Here is a 9877-nt window from a genome sequence, read left to right as displayed (position 1 = left end):
AGAAATACATTGTAGGAGTTAGATTTTCTTCACACACGGTGATGAGAGAATCTCTTCATCCATCACTTCTGCCCGTTAAATAGAACTCCTGAGCAGTATATTCATGGGCTTGGTCGGGCTGGGCTAGTATTTAGGTGTGGCCCATTAACTCCTCTCCTCTTGCCTTGCTGGTAATCCATCACCGTCATGCGTTTCGTCTTACAAATGGAAAAAGCTCTGAGAGTCCAACACAGCAACGCATCAGGAAATCCCGATCGTCTATAACCACCAAAAGTTGACGAATCGCAGATTATCGCACCATGAGACTCCTATAGACTTTAGATGATGCTTTATCATCATATACACTTGATCGAGTGTGGCAGACAGGGTTAATTCCTGTGATGCGCCTCATAGAAAGTCCGAGGTGGGGCCATCCAATCAGTTCACGACTGCTGGGATCTTCCGTTCTTCCTTCGTCCGCAGATCATCGAATGGTCAAGAACGGTGACACGTTTCTCCGTGAGTCGTTCAGTCCCAACGGAAAAAACGAGAGTAAACCCACCGGTGGGGTCCATTACCCCTATTAGAGGAATCGGAGAACTGGGCCGAGCATCGATCTGGAGGAGATAATTTTCCGAACCAATAGCAGGAGAAACTGAGAAAGTGAGAGAGGTTGAGAGGGTGAGTGGGTGACAGACCGACGGAGGGTGAGGGTGAATCATGCAATTGGACGCAAACCCACCGAACTAAATTCCAGTCTTCTATTCTATTCCCCTAATCTCTTTCTCTGATCAAATTCTCTTTCAAGCATTCCATGTTTCTGCAAATTTACGAATCGATCTCATGTTGCTTTGATCTGATCTAAGCCCAGACTTATAGATATAGTGGATTTCTTTCGATGTTATTCAGAGTGGGAGATCGGCCGGCGTTCTTCTTCGAAACGAGACACAGTAGCTTAGGATATCCTTTGAATTTAGGGTTTTGGCTACGAGTGGAGTTGGCTCTCTGCTGTCTGTAGTCGCAGAGGGCCTTGAATCATGTTGTCCAATCATTTTCAGAACGGTATCGAGACGGCAAGGCTGGTCTGGTCTCGATTGCCGAGTTCGGAGGAAGCTGAAGTTCATGATGGAGCTCAATTCACAAGTACGAGTTGTGGCAATGTCGTCGAGAGCCTCGACTATGAAGTCATTGAGAATTACGCCTACAGGGAAGAACAGGTCGAGTTTCTTAGGCTTCCTAGAAGTTTTATGACAATTATTAATGATTTTTTGGAAATTTATTATCCTGAATTTTTTTTCCCTTCTGGTGTTTGAGATGTGATAGGCTCTGAGAGGTAAGCTGTTTGTTGGATTTTACGTGGCTCTGAAATGGTTCCTTGCGTTGCTGATCGGTATAGGTAAGAATGCGGCAATATCTATAGTTGTTGTGTTTTAATGATTTTACTTTCAATTTGTTCCTGTGTCCTTCGCGTGAAGTGATCTGAAATACGAATTTTTGACACTTGTTAACTCTGTTACATTCAAGTCGGACCGCGTTGCTTCTCTCTGAACTTGAATTGCACTGAACTCCGAATTTTTACACATGGAAAAGTTTTGTTACCATTAATTGGTTTCCTTTCAGTGAGAGGCTCTTGGTTATGGTGTGATGGTTTTATGCTTAGTTAGTTATGGAAGCAGAATTGGATGACAGATCCAGGTTCTGTAAGCTTGGAGAGTCATGGTGTACCATTTGAATTAAGAATCTCTACTCCTATTACAACAGTGATGGTTATGCTTATGGTGATTGATTCATTGATAGAGTCAAACTTGTAATGGTGTCTTTAATCATGTAGCTCAAGAAAATATAGAAATTTTAAGTTAACTATGATTCTTCTTCCCTCCACCTCTAGGTGGTATTTTTAAATGTCAATTGCAAGTGTCCCATCATCTCATTGATTATGCAACATGATAAATTGAATGATTATTGTTACTTATTAAAAATTGAAAGAACAAAAAATATAATCCTAGTTTGCAAGAACTATCAGTGTCTGTAGTCACAGATCTAGAATTATTAAAAAGCATGATCAAGAATTGCAGGAGGTCAGTAAGAATAGTAGAATTTTGTTTGCAGAATATTTAATATGTGCCAACTTAAAATCTTCAAAAAGAGCAATAACAGCTTGTAATAGATTAAGATTCATGAAACATAATATTAGAATCTGATCACTTATCTGTGAATTTTAAATCATTTAATTAGCAACCTAGAAATCAGACTATGAAGAAGAAACAGTAGAAATAGCAATAGCAGTAAAACAGCAGCAATAAAAGATTCCTGGTTGTGGTCTATTCTGTGGGAAAGTAATCAGCTCCATCCCCCCCCCCCCCCAAAAAAAAAAAAAAAAAAAATTAAAGGAAACACAAGGCCCTAAAATTTATCCAACCTTCTTTTATAATATTAGAATTCTAATCCTAAGAGGAAGAATTTAAGAAAACCATCTCAGAAGTGGGACGTGATTCTACTCCTGATAAACTTCTTAAGTTGAATTGGGCTTCTACTTAAACTAATTGCCTATAATGCACCATTTCATAATTAAAGAAGACCACTTTTTTAGAAGTCTCAGGACGCTAAGGAAACCAGCAAATGGGCCCAAGATTGAAAACCCAATACCTAAGCCCAACTTTTTTTTTCTTCGGGGGGGAGGGGGGAGGGTTGTGTGGGTTTCAGAAGCCCAACATTAATAACTAATAACAAAATGAAGGAATGTACTTGAGTAATTAATTAAATCACTGGGAGTTCTTCTCATGTTCGGCCTTCTTCACTGGATTGCATCTCAATATGCTGCAGTTGCTTGGTTTCTCCGGTCAGGTGGGGACATATTCTGGCAATCTCATGTAGCGATTTTAAATTTTCGAGTTGCAGCATTGTGAGAATTGCTTAACCAAACAATAGAAAAGTTGGGGTTTATGAGTCCCCCCCCTCCCCCTCCTTTCTTCTTTTCATTTCCCTCCATGGAATCATCCAGTAGTCTTAAAAACCAAGAACATTAAACATCTATATTTTCTGCATTGCCTTCCTCTCCATTTTATTGTGGATTTCATTGGTTGTTTAATTGTATGTTGTCCTGATTTTTTTTTTCTCAGGAACTGGATTTGCTGCCGTTTTTATTAACATTGCTGTTGAGAACTTTGCTGGGTGGAAGTTTTCAGCAACTTTTTCCATAATACAAACTTCATACTTGGCGGGATTTGTGGTGTACATACTATTCAACTTGGTTTTAGTCTTTTCATCTGTATTCATCATCACACAATTTGCACCAGCAGCAGCGGGATCTGGTATTCCTGAAATTAAGGGGTATTTGAACGGTAAGCTGTACTGGTTGATCAGATCTTTTAAAGGACTAATGCATGTTGGGAGAATTTTGATAGCCACATAAATGTGCAGGAGTTGATGCTCATGGTATCCTTCTTTTCAGAACATTGATTGGGAAGGTCTTATTTCTTTTCCCAGGAACTTCTTGTATTAATCAAGTTTTATAGTTTTGGTTATTTCATGATCTTTGTCCCCTCCTATTTCTTTTTTGTAGATACTTGGTAGCATTGGTTCAGTGGGAGGTGGTCTTGCTCTTGGCAAAGAAGGGCCTCTTGTACACACGGGTGCTTGTATTGCATCTCTGCTAGGACAAGTAAGCAAATCCTGGTGGAACTGTTGGTATATTTATAAGTCCCCCTAAGTATCATGTTTTCACCTTTCAACCACAAAAGGTATTGTTTTGATGAATAGAATCCTGAAACATCAAAGGATAAAGCAGTTGCTCCTAATGATAGGTATAGTACAACTGACTTTTATTACTAAAGTGTTATAATGCAAAAAAGTTTCAATTCCCATATCCTGTCCCCCTACTTCTCATCCATCTAACTGTAACATGATTTTGAAACAATTTTATAAAAAAAGGGGGGGGGGGGGGGAGTGAGTCAGAAAAGCTGTCTTTAGTATGCAAGGTGATAAGTATGCAAGGTTATAAAGATGAAGCATTGGGGCCAGATAGATATTTTATATAATTGAATTCACAAGAAACGTATAGCTGTTTTCATGAGAGACTTTCTAGAATATGATTGATTGGCAGCTTGTGTAAATCTTATTGACCGAAATGATGACCTTGAGGTTGAAAGAAGCCTTGGCTACATTGGAATGAATGTGTCTTTGTCGTAGGGTGGCAAATTCTTGACCAACTCCACTGGCAAATGAGAATAGGAAACCGGGCTTGATATGTGAAATTTGTATTGAAAAGGCCATTTATTGTAAACATTGGGTCCATATATGGAGGTGGATCTGGTCGAGGCTTGCTATTCATTGTTTAGTTTCTCTTCTTTTTTCCTTTTTAATTGACGTTGTTTCTCTGAGTTGCTTGCCAATTTATTATGGTCTGTGAGGTTACTGGGGCTCTCAGCAAGGTGGTTAAATGGGTAGTTAAAGGTGGGATGATTAGTGGGATTTCCATTCTTGAGTTTGATCATCCTGTCTTGCATTTCCAATTTGCAAATGGAAAAGTAGTTGTTTGTGATTACTGATAATTACCATGGGGACATGTGTATTGAGGTGTTTTAAAGCAATGTCCAGGCTATATATTAATATTTGAAAGCTGAACTACTTGCTGTGGGTGATGCACATAAAATATGGGAATTGGGAAAGCTGACCCATTGTTTTCAATGTTTGATTGGATTCCTCCCTTCTAATTAAGGCCTTTCTAATGGGTGTGATAAACAAACTTAAGTGAGGGAGGTTGCTGTTGAACTTTGGAGTTAAGCTTGGCACTTGGAACAGTGGCTACTTTCCAAATGCGTTCAGGTCACAGTCATAAAGCCATCTCTTTCTGGCACTATCTTATATTTGCTAATGCTATTTTGGCTTCTAACACTGAGTTTGAGCAAATAAAATGGTATTTTCTGTGGGCTGATTAGGATGATGATCCAACTGAATATCATCTTGTGGATTGAAGGTGCATTGTGGTTGAAAACACCAAAGGAGGTTTAGGGTTTTTTTCTAGGGTAGGAGACTACTGGTATGAATCAACCCATACCTTGCAAATGGCAATGGAGATTTGGTTTGAAACCATTCTGTTTATGGGCAACGAGAGTGAGGAAGTTTGAACAAGTTGTAGAACCATTCTGTGAAAGGAGATCGTGACTGTCAAGAGACCTCTTCTCTAGAGTAGTTGGAATGGAAATTGGTCTGGGGATCTTATTACATACGGTACTTGGGCCATCCCTCGTATTTCCAGATTCCTACAGTAGTTGACCGGCGAAGAGGCCTATTTTGCAGACTTTGGGTTAACAGGGGAGCTCTATGGTTTGAGTTTTAAAGTTTAGATGCATCTTAATTACTGGGATTGCATTCTGCATGGAAGTTGTTGGGACTTCTACTACAGAGGCAGTTATCACACTTTGGTAAGAGGATATAAGAATTTGAGTGGGAGAGCTTTGGTCAATTTATAGGGAGATCTCAATGTAGAGCCATTGTGTTTACACCCTATTTTCGGTCAAAGATCAGAACATCATTATGGAGATGCTTTATGACTGATGAAAATGACATCTGCAATCCCATATGAATTCCTGTAACCCCATTCAAACGGGATTGTGAGGGGCATTGTTTGCACCTTATTTCGGTCAATAGACCGAACCTATTTTTCAGTCCGAGGTTGACCTATTTTCAGATGACTGATAAACTGTGAGTGATCGTAAATGGTCAGTGACCAGCGAATATCGATGGGCGATGAATTGTCGATGATGACAATATACGCCGTCGATGTTGACGAATCGTGAGTGACTAATAAACGGTCGATGGTCGACGAACGGCCAATGTCGACAAACGATCAAATGACTAACGAATTGTCGACTGTGCCAGATAAGCGATCAGTGATCGACGAACGGTCAGTCGATGGGGAGTTATAACTAATCTTTAAGGAAGTGGATAGTTCCGTAACTACTTGGTAACTACCAGAAACTACCAGAACTACCAAGAGTGCCTATAAAAGAGAAATTCAGCATCAAAGGAGGAGACCCCGAATCAATACAACAAATTTATGTTTTATCCTTTTCTTTTAATCTTAGGAGTAGGGATATCGTAGGTTTTTAGATCTTGCTTAGAGAATAGCTCCAACAATATGTCTTTTTAAAATACATCTTTTAGCATCAAGTTGTAAGCTTCAACAGATACGTTTATGCAAGTAAGCAATTTGATTTCAAAGTTCTTCTTCTTGGCAGTGTAATTTTTACATTTAAAAGTCCTTGGAGTGACCGAGGCACTAGAAAGATCCCACTTTTTCCTGATTAGAAGTCAGATTCAATTCATTTTATGGCACGCTTGTGCATCTTCAATTCATGTCGTCGATGCTGAAAAATAGTGTTTACACTTTTTTTGCATGCCCTGTGAGACACCAGAATTGAATCGTATTATTGCCAAGAATGAATGCCGATTAAGGGAGTCCAATCCTGAATTAGGAACTGAAAAGATGCTCAATCAGGGGCAAATCCCATTGTAAATGAGCACTGAGAGGTATTAACCCACAGGCAAGGGGCACAATTTACTTACCAGCCTTGCGGCCGATGTTTTGGATGGCCGGCAATCCATTTTTTGGCCAAATAACCAGGCCCCCCTGCCCCTGTTGGTTGCCACCAAACAAGCGGCAACTTTTAAGGCTTTTGTGAGTGAGATGAAAGTTTCATTTGGCGAATTTGGCCGTTGAAAAACAGTTCGTTGGCAGAAATCATAGAAGCAGTAAAAGTAAGAACGAAAGGAAGAGGGAACGATAGAGAGCCTTATGTCAAGAAAAACAAGTTGTTCCTCAGAAATATTGGTCTCTGATGATTCTGTCTTCGTCAACTCCGATTCAGCCACTCATTTCAAGAGATTTGGAGCGACAGATTTTTTGGGTCGGAGAACTACTTCGTTAACCTGGCTCCCATGAATGGCTTTGCTCAACAAGCAACAAGCATGGGCAAAGACATGCTGATCAGTTACGAGCAGTTTTAAGCACGAAGTGATATTCAATCGCTTATCAACGGTTGTGAACGGTTAAGTTTCAAATAATCAAAGCCGTTACAGGTGAATGTGCTAGACACAGCATCATAAGCATAGCTGTAAACCGTCGAGCACGCACTCTTAAACATCTAAGAGTGACACGTTGGAGAGCGCGGCGTAACCATGAGAGAGAATGAGAAGAAGAAATCAAGGCGCGTGTGGGGCAAAAACTACCAATCAAACCTACGCACTAATGATGCCTCCCGCTCCTGTGCCACCATTGCACCAGTGCTATTTTCTCACAAGACAATTGTCGCATTCCTGACGTTGCTATATTGCACCAACAAACTTATCGCTTACCACTCCTTCCACTTCTCTATGGTGTAATATTTCCCTCTCTATCGCAACTCCAAAGAGGCATTATTGTTATGGAGGATAAGAAGCAGAATGCAAGTCTGGGGAGTTTGTGCTCATTCTTGATCACACCAACTCCAAAACTGTTGGCGAACAACACTTCATTATCGTTGAAGTTCTACACTCCATGGGGTGGTCATAAACCTTGGAGCTTTGACGGCGGTTACTCAGGTTATGAGATCGTTCCTGTGGAAGGCAAAAAGCTTTCTCTAAAATTTATTTTTGTTTTTGATCGGTTCTGTTGCTTCGTGCTTTGGACGTGCTGTTTTATGAGCCGCTCGACAAAACGTAAGTGGGATGGTGGATTGTTCTAAGAAAGATGACTACGCAGGTTTATGGTAGCATGCAAGAGTGAAGGTCATGATGATTATGGGCTTCTTGGGAAGTGAGAACGAAAGAAAGAGAATCGCCTTCAGAATGGGTTTGACTATGGAGGTGCAGACTTGAAGTACCTCCAAGACCAGGAGGGTGGTTGGAAACCCAAGGAATTTGACAATGAATTTCCTACTCTAGCATGTTTACCCTGACAAGTGTGGGTCCAGTAACAAGGTGCATGCATTTTATTCTTGAGAACAAGAACCCCAAGAGTCAAGATTCAGGACAGGAGTGCATTGAACACCATCTAAAATATCTTCTTTATGTCCCCTTTGATAAACTCTCCTACATGTACGCTCTGAAGCCTAATAGTGAATTGCGAATTCTTATTGACTTAGAGAAAGAAAGAAGGTAAGGGAGTATGATTTTTATTGAGAAACCTTGAAGCTAGTTAAGGTGCAGTACAATATTTCGATTGTCAAGAGATTAAAACAAGACCGATTGAAAGGGTATCCACAATCTCATTCAAACTCGTGTGACCCTGTTCAAATGGGATTCTGAGAGGCATAAAATGAATTGAATGACTTCTAATTTGGAAAGAGTGGGGGTCTTTCTAGTGCCTCGGTCGCTCCAAGGACTTTTAAATGTAAAAATTACAATGCCAAGAAGAACAACTTTGAAATCAAACTGCTTACTTGCAGACACGTCTTTGTTGAAGCTTACAACTTGATTCTAAAAGATGTCTTTTAAAAAAACATATTGCTGGAGTTATTCTCAAAAGTCTATATTATCCCTACCCCTAAGGGATAAAAAGAAAAATATAAAAGATAAATTTGTTGTGTTGATTCGGGGTCTCTTCTTTTGTTGCTGAATTTCTCTTTTATAGGCACTCTTGGCAGTTCTGGTAGTTTCTGGTAGTTATTGAACTATCCACTTCCTTAACGGTTGGTTATAACTCCTATGTTTACCATTCGTCAGTCATTGGCCGTTTATCTGGCCATCGACAATTCGCTGCCATCGATCGTTTCGTCTATCTACTAATCGCTTGTTTCGGTCACTCACGCCGCTGGCGACATCGATCATTATCAAATAATCACAGTCGTTACCACTCACCATTCGTCGGTCCTCACAATTTGTCAGTCATTGAAAATAGGTCGATCTTGACTGAAAAATAGGTTCGGTGTATTGACCGAAATAGGGTGCAAACAATGCCCCTCACAATTCTGTTTGAACAGGGTTACAACTTACATGAGTTCAACTGGGATTGTGGATGTCCTTTTCATCGATCATAAAGCATTTCCATAATGATGTTTTGATCTTTGACAAAAAATAAGGTGTAAACAATGCCCCTCTCAATCCCTTTGAACGGGATCACATGAGTTCAATGGGATTGTGGACACGCTTTTGACAGACTCATTGGTCATATAGCACCTCAAGCCGAATCATAAGATATCAATTAGTGTTTCCTTGGGCATTTTGCATGTTTACATCACTTTCAGCTGCATCATCGGTAGGAGCCTCATCAGTTTCCATCTTTGTACCTTCCTTTGTTGGCTCCAATCCCTTGGAGCCAATAAAGTATCCTAGAGCATCCCATTTTTCTAGAGATGAACAACACAAAATCCACACCGTTGGATTTCCCAAACTTGAGATCACTTGAACTTGCAGCACCAAAGCATTTGAACGTCCAATCGTCTGGGCAGAACCTGGGGAGAAGGAAATCCCGCTCCGCCACTTGTCACGCAAATTCTGCATTGCATTTTGATCCAAACTCATCGAAATTGGATGAAAATGGTTGTGGTTGTTCAGGAAGTCCTTCCTGCCCCTGGTGACAATGCTGGTTTCAATGTTAAGAGCGATCTCAAGCATGGTCTTGCTGCTTCTGACTCTAAAAATGATGCTGCCAAGGAAGCTGTCAACTTCACCACCCAAGCGAGCCAAATCAAGAAAGGATACTTCATCTGTGAAAGTTCACCTTAACCCTTGAACCACTGTTGCAACTAAAAAGTGAAATTTTTTGTGGATTAGATGCTTCAATGATATAACCCTTTTGAAATTATATCTTCATAGAGGGTTTTTGGAACCGACTCTATGATACTTTTGCCTACCAGGGACAAAGGAGAGAGTGTATTACGCACAGTGTGTCTTCAAGAGGCAATCGTGTTAGAATTGG

The 9877-nt window shown here is 40.3% G+C and overlaps 1 protein-coding gene across 1 annotated transcript in view; it reads left to right on the top strand.

The window, feature by feature from the left end:
- Positions 1–686: 686 nt before the first annotated feature.
- LOC122642099 (chloride channel protein CLC-d-like) overlaps positions 687–9877 on the top strand; it is a 56380-nt gene continuing 47189 nt past the window's right edge. The window contains exons 1-5 of the mRNA XM_043835514.1: positions 687–1196; positions 1303–1375; positions 3099–3320; positions 3400–3446; positions 3542–3640. Coding sequence (XP_043691449.1) covers positions 1017–1196; positions 1303–1375; positions 3099–3320; positions 3400–3446; positions 3542–3640 — 621 coding nt within the window. The 5' untranslated portion in view covers positions 687–1016. The remainder of the gene's footprint in view (positions 1197–1302; positions 1376–3098; positions 3321–3399; positions 3447–3541; positions 3641–9877) is intronic.

The sequence above is a fragment of the Telopea speciosissima genome, chromosome 10, assembly GCF_018873765.1.
Source record: "Telopea speciosissima isolate NSW1024214 ecotype Mountain lineage chromosome 10, Tspe_v1, whole genome shotgun sequence".
Classification (NCBI taxonomy): Eukaryota; Viridiplantae; Streptophyta; class Magnoliopsida; order Proteales; family Proteaceae; genus Telopea; species Telopea speciosissima.
This window is presented reverse-complemented; position numbering and strand designations above follow the sequence as displayed.